Source organism: Capricornis sumatraensis, chromosome 13 (assembly GCF_032405125.1).
Source record: "Capricornis sumatraensis isolate serow.1 chromosome 13, serow.2, whole genome shotgun sequence".
Classification (NCBI taxonomy): Eukaryota; Metazoa; Chordata; class Mammalia; order Artiodactyla; family Bovidae; genus Capricornis; species Capricornis sumatraensis.
Genome location: NC_091081.1, coordinates 76,981,893 through 77,003,689, shown reverse-complemented (window position 1 = coordinate 77,003,689; position 21,797 = coordinate 76,981,893). Strand labels below are relative to the sequence as shown.

At 38.8% G+C, this 21,797-nt stretch overlaps 1 protein-coding gene across 6 annotated transcripts; it reads left to right on the top strand.

Annotated features, from left to right (window-relative positions):
• The first annotated feature begins 5,734 nt into the window (after positions 1-5,734).
• MTRF1L (mitochondrial translation release factor 1 like) lies at positions 5,735-18,938 on the top strand. 6 transcript variants are annotated; one of them, XR_011145823.1, is made up of 8 exons: positions 5,735-6,017; positions 8,675-8,754; positions 10,627-10,810; positions 11,403-11,566; positions 15,417-15,534; positions 16,656-16,792; positions 16,976-17,347; positions 18,294-18,401. XR_011145823.1 is itself a non-coding variant. In XM_068985173.1 (8 exons), the coding sequence occupies exons 3-8, from the start codon at positions 9,047-9,049 to the stop codon at positions 18,492-18,494; spliced, it is 831 nt and encodes a 276-aa protein (XP_068841274.1). In that variant the 5' UTR covers positions 5,783-5,908; positions 8,675-8,754; positions 9,025-9,046; the 3' UTR covers positions 18,495-18,698. The 6 variants fall into 6 exon arrangements, 5 of the variants coding, with proteins under 5 accessions (XP_068841271.1, XP_068841272.1, XP_068841270.1 ...); XM_068985173.1 differs by lacking the exon at positions 16,976-17,347 and adding an exon at positions 9,025-9,073 and having other exon boundaries at positions 5,783-5,908; positions 18,294-18,698; XM_068985172.1 differs by lacking the exon at positions 16,976-17,347 and adding an exon at positions 9,025-9,073 and having other exon boundaries at positions 5,980-6,017; positions 18,294-18,698.
• The last annotated feature ends 2,859 nt before the right edge of the window (positions 18,939-21,797 follow it).

Genomic DNA, 21,797 nt, shown 5'->3' with positions numbered 1-21,797 from the left:
ATATTCCTCGAATTGTTTTTTTACCTATATTTATACTGACAGTTTATGACCTTAGTTTTCAAAGTATAACTTGCAAGCACTTTGTATGCCCTTTTCAGTTTTTTTTTTTAAATCTCTGACCACTATAAAATGTTTGCTCTTCTGAGAAAACAATCCGTAAAAAGTTTAGTTATTCCTTACTTGCTACAACTGCAAATATTTACCAGTGAAACTGATATCAAAAACTTATTTCAGATCTTCCTTGCAGCACTCTTAGTAGTATCCTTGTAACACACAACAGTCCACAGAGGAATATATTTTCTTTCCAAATGCCAGGCTTTGATTATAAATTTGACTTCCAGTTATACTTCTATCTCATGTGACTTTGGGCAAATCATTTATCCTCTCTGAACCTGTTTTTTTTCTCTTCAAACGAAGAATATAACAATTTACAGGGTTGCCATGAGAATGAATTAAACATGGAAAGAGTGAACTGTTATGTATTATTAGTTTATCAAAGTTCTCTAGCTCAGTAATTCCCGTTTCAAGAATGTATGCATTAAGTGCCTTCAATGCACTTGCCCAGATTTTTTTGAAACTGTACTTTAAAAATCTGATTGAATTATTCATTCAAAAAATACAATCAAGCTCATTTTGACAGAAGAATATATGAATATGTTATTGCTTTGTTCAATAATGTGATTCAAAATCACTGTTCTCAGTTCACCAACATCACACTCAATCTACAAACAAGAAATATGTTTCTTTCAATGACACACACACAGATATATTTAGATGTATGTATGCAGATGTGTGTGTGTGTACAATATTGTAGGTTTAAATCAAAGTTTAAGAGAAATCATTTGAAAATTTAAATTCCACAGGAAATAATCATTCCCAAGCATAGGAAGAATTTTTCAGTTAATTTGCCAAGTAAATATGTAGGAGTTAGAGCTAAAACTCAAGTTAAAAAAGACAGCCAGTAGAAAACATTGACACTGCCATGGAATAGAAAGCATGCTTTTTACTATTAAGGTAGTATGATTTTTAAAATAAGTTTATCATGAAAGTAAGAGAATAAAAGGTAGTTGTGTGTTCATAAAAATTTTTATTAAACTTTTAATTTTAGAATAGTTTTAGATTTACAGAAAAATTGAAAAGATAGTACAGATAGGATCCATACATGTCACGCTCATGAAACATTTGTCACAATAAATGAACCAATACATGCATGTTCAGTCGCAAAGTCCCATCCAACTCTTTGCAACCCCAAAGACTGCAGCCCACCACTCCTCTGTCCATGGGATTTTTTTCAGGCAAGACTATTGGAGTAGGTTGCCATTTCCTTCTCCAGTGAACCAATATCAATGCATTATTAAGTCCACACTTTATTCAGATTCCTTTGCTGTTGTTCAGTTGCTCAGCCATGTCCGACTCTTCGAGACACCATGGACTGCAGCATGCCAGGCTTCCCTGTCCTTCTTTGCTTTTCATAATTTTTTTTTCTCCTGTTCCAGGATTCTGTTCAAGATACGGTATTATATTTAGTCATCATGTTACCTTCTTAGCTATGATATTTTCTCAAACTTCTCTTGTTTTTGATAACCTTGGCAGTACTGGGGAGTTACAGGCCTAGTGTTTTGTAAGATGTCCCTCAACTAGATTTTTTCTGATCATTTTCCCAGATTAGACAGGTGTTATCAGATTTTGGAGGAAAGACCACAGAAGTGCCACTCATATCACACCATATCAAAGGTACATACCATCATCAACATGACTTATTGTTGATGTTGAACTTCATCGTCTGACTGAGGTAGTGTCTGTTAAATTTTCCCACTGTAAAGTGATACATTTTTTAAGAGGGTATTTTAGAGGTAAATTTACTGGACATTTACACTGAGATAATACTCCGAGCAGATTCCTCCGCACTGCTATTAGTTTCCACTAAATGACTGCTAACAAACACTATGAAGAAAATATAATGAACTGGAAATTGATATAGGAAAGTAAAACTCCAAAATAGTGTTAAGTTGAATATTCACTTAATGGGGGTGAAAGTGAATTTCTTCTCTTGAATTACGTGTATAATTACCTTAATCCTCTATGTCTCTTGGGTAGTGAAGATTTTAGTCTTGCTGTCTTAAAAGGTAATCTCAATTGATGGTCATTTTGGTGAGTACTTTTCTATATTGCCTTTCACTGAACAATGAGTACCGAATACTGGAATAATGTAAAAGACTTGATTTTTTCTGTCTTGCTTTAACCTATTTGTCATAAATACAATGTTTCTTGTATATGATTTTAAGATGTTTGCTAAATATTAAAAATAATTTCAATGTGTTCAATTCTTGTAAAATTTATCATATTGAACATGTGTAAATTTTTGCTACTCTGTTCATTGTACTTAATAATCTATATCCATATTTTGGAGTTGATCAATATTTATTAATGGACCATAAAGAAGTTTTGAATGCATGAATAACTTGAGATACCATGCTTGGTTATTTTGAAATGCCAAAATAACTGTAGGTACTTATAAATTGAATAGATAATCCGGATCATTTTTCCTCTAACTTAAGTTGTTTGGGGTTTTTATTCCTCCTTCCTTGAATCTATTTTATTATTTTTACCTATGTACAAGAAGACTTCCTGAAAATGCTAGAATTTTCAACATATAATAGAAGTTGAGCATGACAATAATGTAAGAAAATTCAGAAATCTCAAACAGTATATATCTTTGACTTTTCAAAGTAAATCAAACTAAAGCTGTTTTCATTTGACTACACTGTGGACACACATGGACATTACTGTAAAACACATGTATTACACACTGACTTTTTAAAAATGTTTTGAATTAATAAAGAATTCACCCATGTATCCTTAGACAAGTCACTGTTTCCTCATTGGTGTCACATTACAGGAGTAAAGGTACACTTATTTATATTATTTAAATTGTTACACAATTGAGGGAAAATAATTCTGGTTGGATTCTTTACATTATTTTACAAGGTTATTGCTTATTACATTTTTGCACCTTTTATAAGTAATGAAGTATGTCCATGAAATGACTTGTTTTGAAAATTCAGCTGAGAGATTGGAGTCAAGTAGCTCCCCCCAGTTCTGCGCTTAAAACAATATTCAAAGTTGAGTTTCAGTTCAGTTCAGTTGCTCAGTCGTGTCCGACTCCTTGCGACCCCATGAATCGCAGCACGCCAGGCCTCCCTGTCCATCACCAACTCCCAGAGTTCACTCAGACTCACGTCCATCGAGTCCGTGATGCCATCCAGCCATCTCATCCTCGGTTGTCCCCTTCTCCTCCTGCCCCCAATCCGTCCCAGCATCAGAGTTTTTTCCAATGAGTCAACTCTTCTCATGAGGTGGCCAAAGTACGGGAGTTTCAGCTTTAGCATCATTCCTTCCAAAGAAATCCCAGGGCTGATCTCCTTCAGAATGGACTGGTTGGATCTCCTTGCAGTCCAAGGGACTCTCAAGAGTCTTCTCCAACACCACAGTTCAAAAGCATCAATTCTTCGGCGCTCAGCCTTCTTCACAGTCCATCTCTCACATCCATACATGACCACAGGAAAAACCACAGCCTTGACTAGACGGACCTTACTCAGCAAAGTAACGTCTCTGCTTTTGAATATGCTATCTAGCTTGGTCATAACTTTCCTTCCAAGGAGTAAGCATCTTTTAATTTCATGGCTGCAGTCACCATCTGCAGTGATTCTGGAGCCCCAAAAAATAAAGTCTGACACTGTTTCCACTGTTTCCCCATCTATTTCCCATGAAGTGATGGGACCGGATGCCATGATCTTCGTTTTCTGAATGTTGAGCTTTAGGCCAACTTTTTCGCTCTCCTCTTTCACTTTCATCAAGAGGCTTTTTAGCTCCTCTTCACTTTCTGCCATAAGGGTGGTGTCATCTGCATATCTGAGGTGATTGATATTTCTCCCGGCAATCTTGATTCCAGCTTGTGTTTCTTCCAGTCCAGCGTTTCTCATGATGTACTCTGCATATAAGTTGATGTACTCCTTTTTTGAGAAATACCTGTTCCTAAAAGAGATGTAGATAACCTCATCAGTCCTGTTCTATACTCAGATTAGAATTTTTTTAAGATTCTATTTCAATCACTATTTTAACGCAAGACAATTTTGGAAAAGTAGTGTGGCTTTAATTCACATACAAAATGAAAGAAGATCTGAGTTAATGGAAGCTTCTAAGTAGCCAAATATATTTTTGTTTTATATTGTTTGGAGAGTGATCTCATTCTTCTACTTCACTTTGCATTTGTATGTAGAGTACAGAAATGAATATAGCAGAGGCAATGCAAGCACATTTTATAAGAGTTTTATATTTAACAATTTTGACTAAATGACTTAAGGATGACTGAACCTTGCAGAGGACTCCTGTATTTTTATTTTTAAAAAATAAATAAATGAGAAAATTTTTCAGTGTATCAGGTCTCTGTACTGTAAGCCCTGCTCAAACCAGTTAGGTGGTGAGACTTCCCCAATTGAGAGTTCAGCTGTAGCAACCCCAGGCCTCTCTGGGTTGTATTGCACTGTCCTACTTGGAGAAGGCAATGGCACCCCACTCCAGTACTCTTGCCTGGAAAATCCCATGGACGGAGGAGCCTAGTAGGCTGCAGTCCATGGGGTCGCCAAGAGTCGGACCGGACTGAGCGACTTCACTTTCACTTTTCACTTTCATGCATTGAAGAAGGAAATGGCAGCCCACTCCAGTGTTCTTGCCTGGAGAATCCCAGGGACGGGGGAGCCTGGTGGGCTGCCGTCTATGGGGTCGTACAGAGTCGGATATGACCTAAGTGACTTAGCACTATACATTCTTCTGGAGAAGGCAATGGCAGGTCTATGAAGAGGTCTTAAAAAATTCCAAAGCATTACACCAATAAACTTCAGTATTCTGGGCACTAATCCACCATGTCAAATCGGCGGGCGGGGCCCCCGGAGGCGGGGTTCTCAAGGCTTTGCTTCGCAGTGGTTAGCAGCAACAGGAAACGAATGGCTCTACGTCTTTAGAAAGTAGCCGATTAACAAGGGATAAGTGAGACTAGGCAGGAGACTCGGTGTGGAAGCAAGTGGCTTAAAGGCTATGTAAATTAAGTGGCAGATAAAGGGCAGGAAAGTAGATTTTGCTAAATCACTCGGTAACTGGTCTTCGAGTCCACTTGTCACGTCCCCATTAATAGGAGCCTTAACCACCGTCGAAAGGAGAAACAGGAGCACGAGAAATGGAAGAGGAGTAAACACACATAGACACACTGATGGCCATTCTACAATTCGCCCTTGGAGACGACAGTCCAGGCTGACATCTGTGTGTGATCTCAGCTCCTGTAGCTGACACTGGACGGCCCTCCATCGCGGTACTTGAAAGCTTCACTGAGTACCTGAGAAGCAATCTTGACGTCAGAAAGCGTAATAATTTATGCCTTTCCCCTTCCGGCCCAATACTCCGCCCCGGCACGTTCCAGGAGGCGTTGACCTACTCTTTAAAGGAGGTGCCCGAGGTCTCTCAGACCCGCCCCTATGACTTTTCGCTCTGCTACTCAACTTCCGGCCTCCGCGAATAACACGGCGTTTAATAATGCATGAACGGAAGTTCCCAACGAGGCTTCCTGGAGGCCCCTTTAAACCGGCGCGTGAGCTGGGCGGAGTTCGGATAGGTCTCGCCCCTGTGTCCGAGCCGCGCGGTCTCGCGAGATTTGCTCTGTCCGGAACTTCCGGGTCTTGTCTGCCATGGTGGACTGGCTGTAGTTATGCGCCCCAGGTTAGTTTGGAATGTTTTTCTGGGCTTTTGGGCCCGCCGGCATGTTGTCCCGGCCCGCCGACACCTAAGCTGCAGTAACCTGCCCCTGGAGGAGCTGTTCGCCCGCGGCGGACCTCTGCGAACCTTTCTCGAGCGCCAGGTAGGCTCTGAAGCCCAGTTACAGGTCAGGCGGCCTGAGCTGGTGGCGGTGGCCAAACTTCTGAGCGACAAGGAGCAGGAGCTGCAGGAGACCCAGCACCTGCTGCATGGTAAGGGCCTGGCCTAGGGCGGCGGGATTCAGAGCCGAGTCTTGACTCCGCCGCTCACGTCTCCACATACTCTGATTTTGAAGTTTTTACTCAGTTGCAGCTCTTTATGGTTTACACCAGAGGTCAAGACATCATTTTGTTAGTTCTGGTCCCATCCTCTCCTTGTGCTCTCCTAACAGTGCTGTACGCCCTTTTACAAAACTTAAGTTGACTTTAATTGGTTGCGTATTTAATGGCAGGAGATGAGCTCACCGAAGACAAGGCCCTATTCCTGTTAAGGAGTCGAGAGCAGTGTTTCTCAGTGTGGTAGAGCGGCCACCCGCAAAAGTGACAGAAGAAATGCGTGCTAAGTAAACCCAGACTGGAACTCTGAGACTTGGAAACATGCGGCGGTTTTAACAAGCTTGCCAAGTGATTCATGCCCATTCGAATCTGGATTGGGCCCGTTACTTAATTTGCACAAATTCCTGGGGTTGCCTAGTGGCTGGCCTGTGGCCCACAGAGGAAAGGTTCTAGAGAGGGTCACAGTCTACTGAAGCAAGAAATTTAATTCTGATACAGCCGATAAGTGAGAACATAGATCAGTAAAGACCTGGGAGAGCAAGGAGAACTTGGAAGGAGAAAGGCTTGTACAGGGATAAAGGCCCAACCTTAGATGATATAATAATAGTTTAACTTTTATCGATCCTTTGCCTACTCTAGGCTTTGCTTTTCTTTATCTGTTAACTCATCCAGTTCACATAATAAACTGTGAAGTAGGTTCTATTAGTTCATGCAACAGAAGAGGAACCTGAGATACAAAGAGAACATAGCTCTGCCCAGGTTAAACTGCTCTTACGGAGTAGTGCTTGAATAGGGCTGACTCCAAATCTCATGCTGTTAATTACTGAGTTCTGTGTTAACTGAGGAAGGGGGTAGGTTTGGGGAGGGTGGGGGGTGGGGTTAACCATTTTGTAAGAGAGCTCAAATACTAACCTGCAAAGTTTGGTTTCATTCTTTTGGCAGAAGGAAGCCAGCAGAAGCTTTTGGATTGGGAGTGAATAATAGGAATAGCTTTGTTGCTTAGGAACTTTGATGAGTGGCAGTTTAGAAGCAATCTGGAACGGGACTAAAGATGCCATGGAAGACAGAAGGCTAATGCAACTGTATAGTTGAGACTTAAGGAGAGTCTAAATTAAGTGATTTAAGAGAAGCTGCCCAGAGTGTTAAAGAAAAAAAAAAATTAGAAGTGATATCTTTTAGGGGAAAATTAAATCAGTTTTATTAGCCAAGCTTCAAGTCCACGTAGCAGCCACAAAGCCTCAATACAAAAAAAAAATTATATTCATTACTTGTTGCAATTGATAGTGTTTGGGGGACCTGAATTAAGTAAAATGTAGTGTTTAAGTTAGATTACTTCTACACTCTAGTTCAGTCTTCATCTTAACTGGAACACTACATTTCAGAACTAATAAGGCCCCTTAGAGGTCATCCAACTCAGATCTTTCATTTTACTCTTAAGATTACTAAGATTCAGAGAAGTTAGGAGAGAGATTCTAAGAGAACCTTAGTGGTTGAACTGGGGCTCTAATTCGTTTTTGCCTTTTTTAGTGAAGCACATTTTTCCATTTCACCAAATCTCATAACCCCTTCTTACCAAAATAATTTCCTGCCATGTCACCAACACTCCCTGTATTTGTTTATCTCAATTTGCTGTTGTTATTATCTCATTGAGTTAATCCTTTTTTCCTTTATTCTGCCCATCCCTAAAACAAGCAAAAAATTCTTTCTGCATGCTGTTATTTTAATATTTAACCACATAATGTTTTAGGCTGTTATTTTTGGTGAGCTTTTCTCCCCTATAATAATATAAAGAAACTAAAATGATCTAAAATCCTGCCTTGAGGGCAAGTCTTACATGTTATTCCCAGTTCCCAGCATAATTGGTTCTTAGTAAATGAATAAGACTTTCCAGCCAATACAGAGTTTGATCTTTCAACAGAGATAGCAAACTGTAATAGCTAATACAATTTCCCCTTCTCTCCTTTTCATAGGTTGCATGTTGTCCTTCAGATAGAGGAAAGAGGAGGTATATTTTGTAAGGTAAAAGTGAAAACTAGATGAAATAAGAACTAGAATAAAGCCTGAAAGAGAAGAAGAGTACTTCATGTAGACACTCTGTAAAAATCAGGCAGGCTCTAAATGTTTAGGTGGATACTTTTATATTAATGAAACATTTACTAATAAGACAATAAATAACTTTCTACTTTTTAACTCAGTTTTGGCTTTACTAATGGAACCTTATATTCCCCTCTGATCCAGCTCACTCATTGCATTCATTCGTTATCGTAGAGTCTAAGTTTGAAAACTAAAAGCATATTTGTTAATATGAATAGTTGGGGGAGGAAGAATTATAGAAAAGTTTAGTAGCTTCTTTGTATTTTCCTATAGAGATTATTTTTATTTCTAACTTCTACCCTTCTCATCAGGGAAAAAGTTTTTGTTTTTTAACTGCCTGCTTATAAAAACCAGTGCATAAAGTGCTATGAATTAATGACTTATTAAAAAAGGATAATTGTTATGTTTCCCTTCAGCAATGACAGAACTTTTACCTTGAACTCTGTTAGCTATTTAATACTAATTAAGGAAAACTCAACCTGCTGCCTTTTTCTTCTTAGATGAAAATGAGGACTTAAGGAAACTTGCCGAAAATGAAATAACTTCATGTGAAAAAGAAATAGCTCAATTAAAGCATCAGGTATGACATTTGTGCAAAGATTAAAACATTTTGCTATTACTTCTATTATATTTTATTAGAACTTTATAAAAGCAAGTCAAGAACTAATCAGCATGCTAGTATTTACAATTATAAACCTGGTTTTTAAAGCAGAAAAAGCATACTTCTTGTAGCTGTTTTTATCATACTAAAAGGATTGTAGAAGTCTGAAAGAAAGATGAATGTCACATTAATAGAATTTTCCAAGAAGGCAATGAAATGTTGATAATGTTTTCTCTCTTGTTTTTTAAGAGCGGTGAGGGCGGGGGTAGACATGAGTAGAAGAGACTGTGGAGCAATGGTAGGTGGAAGCAGGAATATTTATTTATCTTTTTTATCTTTGACACTCTTCTAGAGTCCCAGCCTAGACTAAGCCCCTCAGGATTTGGAAAACAGAATTGCATTTATATCTAAGAGTATTGGCTTTATATCTAGGAGAACTGCAGAAGAACATATTAAGTTAGATGAAAAATCATGAAATTAGATCCATTGTTTGTTAATTCTGTAAAGCAGAGCTTTAAGGTTTACAGCAGTTATCTCTGGAAATATAAGTCAAAGAACATGATAAAATGAGGACAGAGCTTGGAACTGGGATGCTTAACTTAGAAATTCTCTCTCTTTACCTGAGTGTGGAACTTACCAAAAATTAATTTCCCCACCACCTACTCTAGAAGAAAAGTTCCACAATAGACGGAAAAGCCTCAGGTAACTTGCCTTCTACTCTATAAACTTTTTGTGAGGTAGAAGAATGTGTGTATTAACGGTTTCTGTTCGTTGCTTGTAGTTCACAGGTGTAAACTGCGCTGTGCTAGTTTAGGATGTGAATGGTCACATTCTGTTGGCACAGGCTAGAGCGATGGAAAAGCAGGAGAACAAGGATAGCTCCTGACCAACACAACGTGGCGATGCTTCAGAACTCAAGGAGACTTGGGTTCAAGTTCTAGCCCTTCCACGTTCTAGTTGTAGGGTATTGGCCAACTAGGGGTAAACTTATTAGTTAAGTTAAACTTAGAGAAACTTAGTTTTCACATCTTAAGGTGGAGTTGTTAATAGTACCTGCCCAAGATGTATTAAGAATTAAAATACATGAAGTCCTTAGCAGAGTGCCTCTCTATTATAAAGAACCATTTTATAAATGTTGGCAGCTTTTCTTTCTTAATTCACCTCATCAGAGAAATCTTAATTCTATGTGTCTGTGACTGAAGTGTGAAACATACAATTTTAATGGAAGGAAGACTGACTTAGGCACAAGGATCTGAGTTCCAGTAACTGACACTTGGCTTTTTAATTCATCATTGCACTCTGTTAATCTCATTTTCTTTGACTTGTAAAATGAGGGAATTGGACCAGATCATTTCTAAGAGCCTGTTGGCACAGGCTAGAGTTCCAGTTCCAAAACTGCAAGTGTCTCTTCCATATTAAAGAAGCTTAGAAAAAATACAGATGGAATCTAGGTGTTCTTTCCCTGCCATAGTAGGCTATAAATCTTCAAGGATTGCTTCTTCTGCTTGCTACACACAATACAGTGTCCTACTCACAGCAAGGACTTAATCATTAACCGAATAGAGAACTAATATAAAGTATATATGAGCACCAAAAAGAAAGAAACTTGTAAGTTTTAGCTGAACCTTATAGCATTTGTAATGTAGTTATAACATTAATGTTTTTGGAAGTTGTGCATTGTATGGTCTAATTGGCAAGGTGGTTGAATAGTAATCAGCAATATTAAGGTATTTGCTTGGAGAAACTTTTTTAAGTAAATTAAATATTTAAAATTCTATATCTAATCACTGAGCTCTTTTTCAAAAAGTTTTAAATCGTAGTTATAGGAGGGGTGATATTTTTTATTTGCAGATTATCTTACTTTTGGTTCCCTCGGAAGAAACAGATAAAAATGATTTGATCCTGGAGGTAACTGCAGGAGTTGGGGGTCAGGAGGCAATGTTGTTTACCTCAGAGATATTTGATATGTATCAGCACTATGCTGCATTTAAAAGATGGCATTTTGAAACCCTGGAATATTTTCCAAGTGAAATAGGTCAGTAAACTGTTCAGTTTGTTTTGAGAAAAGCATAGATTTTATTTATTTATCTCTGTGTATTTTAGGGAAAAGGGTTGGAAAGACCATGATTAAGCTTTATAATTTTTGTGTAAGGAGGATTAAGTAGTTTTATGCTTATCATTTACTTAATAATTGTTGCTGTTCAGTTGCTAAGTCATGTCCAACTTTTTGCAACCCCGTGAACTGCAGCATGCCAGCCTTCCCTGACCTTCACTATCTTGCAGAGTTTGCTCAAACTTAATAATGTTGAATGCAGAAATATTACCAGTTTTGAAATGGCCTATAAAATACTTGTCATTCAATGGCTAATGGTCTTTTAAAAGTGGTCCTTCAGGGTGTTACTGAGTCAGTTTATTGACACCATAAATGCTTTATGTTTAATAATTACAACCAATAAAGACACTAAAACACTGAATATCATAGACTTGCTAAAGGCTTTCAGTGTTTCACAGTTGATGTGTTTATATAAGTTTGTAGCTCCTTTAATTATATTTCAAGATGGTAGAAGTGATGGTCAGTTATTTATAACTGGCAGGAATAACAAACCTCTTTCACCAATGTTTTCAAGGTGGCCTTAGACATGCATCTGCCAGCATTGGGGGTTCAGAAGCCTATAAGCACATGAAGTTTGAAGGAGGTGTGCACAGAGTCCAGAGAGTGCCCAAGACAGAGAAGCAAGGCCGCATCCACACCAGCACCATGACTGTAGCCATCCTACCCCAGCCCAGTGAGGTGAGGCGCCATAGCCCACACTTCTGGGAGTCCTAGCCCAGCACAGTGCCTTGCCCCCAAGTAACACTCACCTCACTGAACTGAGTATCTCCTTTTCTTATTTGACTTTCATCTTGTATTTGAACTGATTTTTCAAATATATTATCACCGTCCAATAGGTATGATTTTAACAATAAATGGTAAGAATTAAGGATATATAAGTGAACGTAAGGGCTTCCCTAGTGGTTCAGTGGTAAAGAACCCACCTGCCAATGCTGGAAATGTGGGTTCAATTCCTGGGTTGGAAAGATCCCCTGGAGAAGGAAATGGCAACCCACTCCTGTGTTCTTGCCTGGGAAATCCCATGGACAGAGGAGCCTGGAGGGCTGCAGTCCAGAGGGTTGCAAGTTGAACATGTTCAGTTCAGTTCAGTCACTCAGTCGTGTCCAACTCTTTGCAACCCATGGACTGCAGCATGCCAGGTTTCCCTGTCTATCACCAACTCCCGGAACTTAACTCAAATTCATGTCCATTGAGTTGATGATGCCATCTAACCATCTCATCACCTGTCATCCCCTTCTCCTCCCGCCTTCCATCTTTCCCAGCATCAGAGTCTTTTCAAATGAGTCAGTTCTTTGCATCAGGTGGCCAAAGGATTGGAGCTTCAGCTTCAACAACAGTCCTTCCAATGAATATTCAGGACTGATTTCCGTTAGGATTGACTGGTTGGATCTCCTTGCAGTCCAAGGCACTCTGAAGAGTCTTCTCCAACACCACAGTTCAAAAAAAGTATCAATTTTTCAGCGCTCAGCTTTCTTTATAGTTCAACTCTCACAACCATACATGACTATTGGAAAAACCATAGCTTTGACTAGACGGACCTTTGGTGGCCAGGTAATGTCTCTGCTTTTTAATATGCTGTCTAGGTTGGTCACAGCTTTTCTACCAAGGAGCAAGCATCTTTTAGTTTCATGGCTGCAGTCACCATCTGCAGTGATTTTCGAACCAAAAAAAAAATAAAGGCCGTCACTGTTTCCATTTTTTCCCCATCTAATTTGCTATGAAGTGGTGGGACTGGATGCCATGATGTTAGTTTTCTGAATGTTGAGTTTTAAGTCAACTTTTTCACTCTCCTCTTTCACTTTCATCAGGAGGCTCTTTAGTTCTTCACTTTCTGCCGTAAGGGTGGTGTCATCTGCATATCTGAGGTTATTGATATTTCTCCTGGCAATCTTGATTCCAGCTTGTGTTTCATCCAGCCCGGCATTTCCCATGATGTACTCTACATATAAGTTAAACAAGCAGGGTGACAGTATATAGCCTTGACATATTCCTTTCCCTATTTGGAACCAGTCTGTTGTTCCATGTCCAGTTGTAACTATTTCTTCTTGACCTGCATATAGATTTCTCAGGAGGCAAGTCAGGTGGTCTGGTGTTCCCATCTCTTTAAGAATTTTCCAGTTTGTTGTGACCCACACAGCCAAAGGCTTTGGCGTAGTCAATAAAGCAGAAGTAGATGTCTTTCTGGAACTCTTGCTTTTTTGATGACCCAGCGGATGTTGGCAATTTGATCTCTGGTTCCTCTGCCTTTTCTAAATCCAGCTTGAACATCTGGAAGTTCATGGTTCACGTACTGTTGAAGCCTGGCTTGGAGAATTTTGAGCATTACTTTGCTAGCATGTGAGATGAGTGCAATTGTGCGGTCATTTGAATATTCTTCGGCATTGCCTATCTTTGGAACTGGAATGAAAACTGACCTTTTCCAGTCCTGCGGCCACTGCTTAATTTTCCAAATTTGCTGACATATTGAGTGAAGCACTTTCACAGCATCATCTTTTAGGATTTGAAATAGCTAAACTGGAATTACATCACCTCCACTAACTTTGTTCATAATGATGCTTCCTAAGGCCCACTTGACTTTACATTCGAGGATGTCTGGCTCTAGGTGAGTGATCACACCATCATGGTTATCTAGGTCATGAAGATCTTTCTTCTATGTATTCTTGCCTCCTCCTCTTAATATCTTCTGCTTCTGTTAGGTCCATACCATTTCTGTCCTTTATTGTGTCCATCTTTGCATGATTTGGTGACTAAACGACAACAAAGTCATATAATCTTGCATGGTCTATTTTTCTCCACTACTAAGCTTACAGCAGGTATTTTGAGACCATCTAAAGGAGAAGTTTACGAGCTGCTTGCCTTTATGGAGACTTGCTTTGTGTGACTTGTTCCCAGAAGATCAATAGCAAGTATCCTGTTTTAACAAAGGGTAACTACTTTACTGACTTCCCTGGTGGCTCAGACGGTAAAGTGTCTGTCTACAATGCGGGAGACCCGGGTTCGATCCCTTGGTTAGGAAGATCCTTTGGAGAAGGAAATGGCAATCCACTCCAGTACTATTGCCTAGAAAATCCCATGGACAGAGGAGCCTGGTAGGCTACAGTCCTTGGGGTCGCAGAGTTGGACACAACTGAGCGACTTCATGTTCATTCATTCAACTGCTTTACAGAATTGCTAGTTTATAATCCAATCATATTAAAATAGTAACATCGCTACATTGTACACAATGAGTATACTTTATTTTCACCAGCAAATTCTCAGTCTATATATTTTTAAGTAGCTTAGTTGGGAAGTTATATTTTGCTTACATCACTTACGCTGAAAAGTGATGGGAAATTTGTAACTTGTTGTTTAGAATGAAATAAGAAGCACATTAGAAGGAAGCTTGAGGATTTCTGATTATTACTTTTTAGAAAGTCTGTATTACTGTCTAGTAGGGTACACAGTTCCTTTCTTTAGTCTAATTTTTGTAGGAAATCTAGGTGAGGAACAGGATAGTTAAGAGAGAGAGGGAAGCAGGATAAATGGCAAAAGCGACACCTTGATACTAGTCACTTTGGCTTAAGCATCTTGGAGATGGAGGTTTTCAGGAAAAGATGGGAGACTGAGGTCCATATATCATCTCATTTAATTCTTCGTAGCAACAGTAAAGAGCTACATAGGGAAACCTAGAAGGCCTGTGAATGATAAGATGCCTGCTGCTAGAGTAGTGGACATCTCACAGTGTGGGTATAGTTCATGCAAGAGCTTTTTAAACACAGTGTTTGGATGGTGACTGCCAGGACAGAGCATTATGCTGACATCAGATCCAGTGTATTTGTGAATTGAGTCTGTATCCTTGACTTCTTGGTATTTGCCATTTCCATTCATCTCTACTCTGCCTCTAGGTATGTTTAAGTCCTCCTGTATTTAAAATGAAACAAAATAAAACCTTCCTATAGTGTTTTAGTGTCTTTTTTTTTCTCCGCTAAAGTCTTTTTGAACTCAGAAATCATTTTAGTGATTATATTCACATTTCTATTAATAGCTGAGATCTGCCATTGGTAAGAAGAGGGTAATTTACAGAGAAGTCTAGTTTTTGAGGATTAGGGAGGGTTTGGGTTTTTGTGCATTATATTTTGATACTTATCCACTGTGTGCATGCCAAGACACTTTAGTCGCTTTGTGACGCTGTGGACTGTAGCCCATCAGGCTCCTCTGTCCATGGGATTCTCCAGGCAAGAATACTGGAGTGGGTTACCATTTCCTTCCCCAGGGGATCTTCCTGTCCCAGAGATTGAACCTACGTCTCTTACGTCTCCTGCACTAGCAGGCGGCTTCTTTACCACTACTGCCACCTGGTAAGCCCCACTCTTCCAATAAGAAAAGTCTTTAAAAAAATGGTATCCTTCCAATTAGTTTCTGTTCTTAAAATTAAACCTTCCAAATCTTAATGTAAATATTATCTATGACATGCATTTTTATAAATAATTCTTTTTGAACAGATCACACATGTAATTTTCAAAACTCCCAACTTTTCTCTTACGTATAGATTAACCTGGTGATTAATCCTAAGGATTTGAGGATTGATACTAAGCGAGCCAGTGGAGCCGGGGGACAGCATGTGAACACCACAGACAGTGCTGTCCGGGTCGTTCATCTCCCAACGGGTGCGTGGTTACTTCTTCAACATAAAAATCAAACTCTGAATGACTTTCCCTCTGAAACAGATCTTCAGTTACCAGCGACATATAGGCTCTTAGGAACTGTTTATTTTCAACAGTTTATCTAGATTCCTTAGCTGAAACTCTTTAGGGTAATTACAAAGGCAGGAAGAGGGGGAGAGATCCATTTCCAGGAAATTTCCACATTAGTGATTATATCACTAATTTAAATCCTCACAGTGAAGTAATATCATGGGTGATTCTTTAAAAGAAAATGCTCTCAATCACCAGTTTTTAGTGTTTTTTGGAGGGAGGAAGAAATGCATTCCTTTGAGAAAATGAAAACTTGGACCTTCTACCCAGAAACTTGCTTATATGTAAAGTTTCGCATGTAATTTCAGGGGCTTCTTTCCATTAAGTCCATCTGCAGACATCTGGGGGTTCTGTCGTGATTATAGTGTTAGGCAGTGAAGCTGTAATTTTTCTTAAGTCTTTAGAATTGTGTTAGATAGAACTACACGTGTTTTTACAAGTACTGCTCCGGTGATTTACACGTGAAAAAGAGCACAGGGATAGGAAACCTCAATCTTCCTATAAATGATCTCAGGCGTAATTCCCATGGTTGGTAGTGCTTCCTGGGAGTCCTTGCTTGTTTTTTTCTTTTTTTTTTTTTTAATGAGAAAATTCTCATGTTAAACTTTAAGATGATGTTTTATGTAACACCTAGTATATAAACAGGAATAAAAAAAGTGAACCTCAAAAATATTAATAGTGATTGTCTCTGGTAATAACATTAACTTTTATAGTTTAGTTTGTATAATGAGTAGTTACTACTTTTTGAAAAAAATTGTGGTGACTAGCTAAAAGTACCAGAAAATAATCCATATTAAGTGGCTAATGCTTACTCTTCAGTATGTATGCTTTCAGTATGTAAATATTTTGAGCTATATGTCCAATTTTCAGTTTTCTAATAACTGTAAAGTTATCTGTTATGTGTCTAGTATTCCTTTTTTAATATCAGAGTCCTATTTTTTCCCCTCATAAAGGAAGAAGGAAAAGGAGTATTCCTTGATAATACATGAAGATGTTTCTATTAAAACTCTTTTAATTCTCATAACACTATTCAGGTATTGTTTCTGAATGCCAGCAAGAAAGATCTCAACTGAAAAATAAAGAGATGGCTATGAAAAAGTTACGTGCAAAACTGTACAGCCTGCAGCTAGAAGAAGAAACAAGTAAACGATACAATGCTAGAAAGATTCAGGTAAAACTGAATTTTTTAAAATGCTTTGAAAGGATAAAAATAGTTTTAGATTACCCGGTTTTAATATGTATTAAAATTATTTCACTGTATTTGTCAAAGATAAAGTATAATTCATATCATTCAGCCAAGGGCTTGTTTTATAGTAATCTTATTACACATTTACACTGTTTTTTGTATTCAAAGGTGTCTTTCTCAGACTTTTCAGCAAAGTTATCTTAAAAGTGGGACTGCAAACTAGTACAGCCACTATGGAGAACAGTGTGGAGATTCCTTAAAAAATTGCAAATAGAACTACCTTTTGACCCAGCAATCCCACTGCTGGGCATACACACCGAGGAAACCAGAATTGAAAGAGACACATGTACCCCAATGTTCATCGCAGCACTGTTTATAATAGCCAGGACATGGAAACAACCTAGTTGTCCATCAGCAGATGAATGGATAAGAAAGCTGTGGTACATATACACAATGGAGTATTACTCAACCATTAAAAAGAATGCATTTGAATCAGTTCTGATGAGATGGATGAAACTGGAGCCGATTATACAGAGTGAAGTAAGCCAGAAAGAAAAACACCAATACAGTATACTAACACATATATATGGAATTTAGAAAGATGGCAATGACGACCCTGTATGCAAGACAGGAAAAAAGACACAGCTGTGTATAACGGACTTTTGGACTCAGAGGGAGAGGGAGAGGGTGGGATGATTTTGGAGAATGGCATTCTATCATGTATACTATCATGTAAGAATTGAATCGCCAGTCCATGTCTGACGCAGGATACAGCTTACTTGGGGTTGGTGCATGGGGATGACCCACTGAGATGTTATGGGGAGGGAGGGGAGGGGGGTTCATGTTTGGGAACACATGTAAGAATTAAAGATTTTAAAATTTAAAAAAAAAAAAAATTAAAAAAAAAAAAATACCAAAATCCCATTCATTTTGAATCCTTTCAAAATTATGGAAGAAAGTTGGAAAGGAAATTGAACTTAACCTTCTTCCTGTTTGGCAGTTGATTTTATAATTACAGAGCCCTTCTATTAACTCCTTTATTATGGAGAGTTGATCACTTTGTTATCACTGATGATAACCAGATTAATTCACAGAGATTATATATATTTAGCTACCACTTTCGGATATCAGCTCTGTGCCAGGCTGTATGTATACACTATCACTGTGTAGTAGGTATTATCTGTATTTTATAAATGGGGAAACTAAAGTTTAAAGTTGAAATAAATTACTTGAAGTTATAAAGTAAAAAATGGCAGAGAGGATTCAAAATTCAAGTACTAAGCTGTCTGACTTTTCAAGCCTATGTTCTTTTTTCTGTATCAAGTGCCCATGTTATTTGAGAATTCAAAATGTTTAAAATTTGGTTTTTAACATTGTGTTTCAAATTATAAACCAAGAGCTTAATCTCCAGGTAAATTAACTTTGTAGGTTTAGTTGCCATGAGTTTAACTATCTTGTATCCTTTTTTTTTTCTTTTAATATGTAGATTGGCACAAAAGGAAGGTCAGAGAAAATAAGAACATACAATTTTCCACAGAACCGGGTCACAGATCACAGAATAAACAAGTCACTTCATGATCTTGAAACTTTTATGCAAGGAGAGTACCTACTGGATGAACTTGTACAGTCATTGAAGGACTATGCTAATTATGAGTCTTTAGTAGAAATTATTTCCAAAAAAGTTTAAGTTGATTTGTTATTAAAGACTTGTATAGCTTCTGAAAATTCTGTTATAGCAAATCAGGTTGTATATACACAGTATTCTCTTGAAACACATGAGTTAACACAGTTGAGAGTAACATTTTTAATAAACATAATTTATGTACGTCTCTGAACGTATTAAATGAAAAAACATATAATTATGACTCTGGCTGGATATTTTGAACTCTTCCTTACAAGAAGTAGACGAAAGAGAATAGTCCTTTGTTTTATGTAAAGTATTTAATGAGTGATCAGAAATTTGGTTTATCTCTTAAGGGAAACTTGAAACACGAAATGATAAGACTGTCTTCAGAGGATGGAAGCCTGAGAGGGAAGGAAAGCCCAGGAACGTCTGCTTGAGGCTGCACGGCTGTCAAAGACCTCTTGGTGTTTAGAGCAACACCAATAAGTCATGTGCTTGATAAACAGACCCTCACGGTTCTCCCATGGTGTGTGTGCTCCTTCACTTCAAAATATTAATAAATCCCACCCTAACTGCGGAAAAGAAATAGGACATGTCAGTTATCCTGTAAAAAAGTGAGAAGCAGGAAATGCTTGCTCAAGAATATTCTGAAAACATAAACTCCAGGATGACAATTACAAAGAGCTCTGCTGCTGCTGCTAAGTCACTTCAGTCGTGTCCGACTCTGTGCGACCCCATAGCCGGCAGCCCACCAGGCTCCCCCATCCCTGGGATTCTCCAGGCAAGAACACTGGAGTGGGTTGCCATTTCCTTCTCCAACGCGTGAAAAGTGAAAGTGAAGTCGCACATAGTACATAATGAATAAATGTTGAATTTATGCTAGTCAGAACAAGTTAGGTAGGATTTCCAGAGGAGGAAAAGCAATTTCACTATTAAGGTTATATGATTTATATGTTAGAGAACTAGGAGACATTTAGTTAACTCTCAGAATTGCACATTTTTCCATATTTGTTAAAATCAATAGTTGTCTGAATTTTGATGGGCATATGTATGACATTGATTCAAACCTACATTATTGTCAGGTAACTGTTTCCTCTTTCGTAAGTCAACATTTGTTAGCCAGATTTCCTTTAGAGTTCCAGCATGTGCTAAATTTCAGAGTAATTTTACGTTGGTGGCTTCTTACTGCTCTAAAAGGGAGGTGTAGAAATACCATTAAAGACAGTTAAAAATTTAAGCTAGCCAAAGGTTATCAAATATATGAGGTAATTTTAATTTGAAGAGTAGCCCTCTCCCCTGGAATGTTCTGCTCATGAGAGGCATTCTGTTCTGCCTTCACAAGAACAGCTGATGAACACCGCTTTTAGTGACCTAAGCAACCAAGATTATGGCAAGACATGTTCCTTCAACAATATTCACTATCCACATTGCAAGCCTGGCTCTCCCGGACTTGGCAGTTTCCCCTTGGGTCTTAGGTTTCCTTTTAGAATGAAAAGGACATGGCTGCAGGTTATTAAATAGTTCAGTTCAGTCGCTCAGTCGTGTCCAACTCTGCGACCCCATGAATCGCAGCATGCCAGGCCTCCCTGTCCATCACCATCTCCCGGAGTTCAGTCAGACCCACGTCCATCAAGTCTGTGATGCCATCCAGCCATCTCATCCTCGGTTGTCCCCTTCTCCTCCTGCCCCCAATCCCTCCCAGCATCAGAGTCTTTTCTAATGAGTCAACTCTTCACATGAGGTGGCCAAAGTACGGGAGTTTCAGCTTTAGCATCATTCCTTCCAAAGAAATCCCAGGGCTGATCTTCAGAATGGACTGGTTGGATCTCTTTGCAGTCCAAGGGACTCTGAAGACTCTTCTCCAGCATCACAGTTCAAAAGCATCAATTCTTCAGCTCTCTGCCTTCACAGAGCAACTCACATCCATACATGACCATAAGAAAAACCGTAGCCTTGACTAGACGGACCTTAGTTGGCAAAGTAATGTCTCTGCTTTTGAATATACTATCTAGATTGGTCATAACTTTTCTTCCCAGGAGTAAGCGTCTTTTAATTTCATGGCTGAAGTCACCATCTGCAGTGATTTTGGAGCCCAAAAAAATAAAAGTCTGCCACTGTTTCCACTGTTTCCCCATCTATTTCCCATGAAGTGATGGGACCAGATGCCATGATCTTTGTTTTCTGAATGTTGAGTTTTAAGCTAACTTTTTCACTCTCCTCTTTCACTTTCATCAAGAGGCTTTTTAGCTCCTCTTCACTTTCTGCCATAAGGGTGGTGTCATCTGCATATCTGAGGTTATTGATATTTCTCCCAGCAATCTTGATTCCAGCTTGTGTTTCTTCCAGTCCAGCACTTCTCATGATGTACTCTGCATATAAGTTAAATAAGCAGAGTGACAATATACAGCCTTGACATACTCCTTTTCCTATTTGGAACCAGTCTGTTGTTCCAGTTCTAACTGTTGCTTCCTGACATGCATACAGATTTCTCAGGAGGAAGGTCAGGTGGTCTGGTACTCCCATCTCTCAGAATTTGCCAGAATTTGTTGTGATTCAGAAAGTCAAAGCCTTTGGCATAGTCAATAAAGCAGAAGTAGATGTTTTTCTGGAACTCTCACTTTTTTGAGGATCCAACAGATGTTGACAATTTGATCTCTGGTTCCTTTGCCTCTTCTAAATCCAGCTAGAACATCTGAAAGTTCACGCTTCACATATTGTTGAAGCCTGGTTTGGAGAATTTTGACCATTACTTTACTAGCATGTGAGATGAGTGCAATTGTGCGGTAGTTTGAGCATTCTTTGGCATTGCCTTTCTTTGGGATTGGAATGAAAACTGACCTTTTCCAGTCCTGTGGCCACTGCTGAGTTTTCCAAATTTGCTGGCATATTGAGTGTAGCACTTTCACAGCATCATCTTTCAGGATTTGAAATAGCACAACTGGAATTCCATCACCTCCACTAGCTTTGTTCATAGTGATGCTTTCTAAGGCCCACTTAACTTCACATTCCAGGATGTCTGGCTGTAGACTGGTGATCACACCATCGTGATTATCTTGGTCATGAAGATCTTTTTTGTATACTTCCTCCGTGTATTGTTGCCACCTCTTCTTAATATCTTCTGCTTTGGTTAGGTCCATACCATTTCTGTCTTTTTTTGAGCCCATCTTTGCATGAAATGTTCTCTTCGTATCTCTAGTTTTCTTGAAGGGATCTCTAGACTTGCCCATTCTATTGTTTTCCTCTATTTCTTTGCATTCATTGCTGAGGAAGGCTTTCTTATCTCTCCTTGCTATTTGGAAATCTGCTTTCAAATGGGTATATCTTTCCTTTTCTCCTTTGCCTTTTTACCTTCTCTTCTATTCACAG

What these genes read in the sequence shown, in the direction of transcription:
- MTRF1L (XM_068985169.1), top strand. Translation starts at nt 5,759, where the DNA reads ATGCGCCCCAGGTTAGTTTGGAATGTTTTTCTGGGCTTTTGGGCCCGC. An exon ending in TAGCTCAATTAAAGCATCAG is followed by an intron (nt 8,755 to 10,626) that starts GTATGACATTTG and finishes TTTTATTTGCAG; the next exon opens with ATTATCTTACTTTTGGTTCC. An exon ending in ACAATGCTAGAAAGATTCAG is followed by an intron (nt 16,793 to 18,293) that starts GTAAAACTGAAT and finishes TTTAATATGTAG; the next exon opens with ATTGGCACAAAAGGAAGGTC.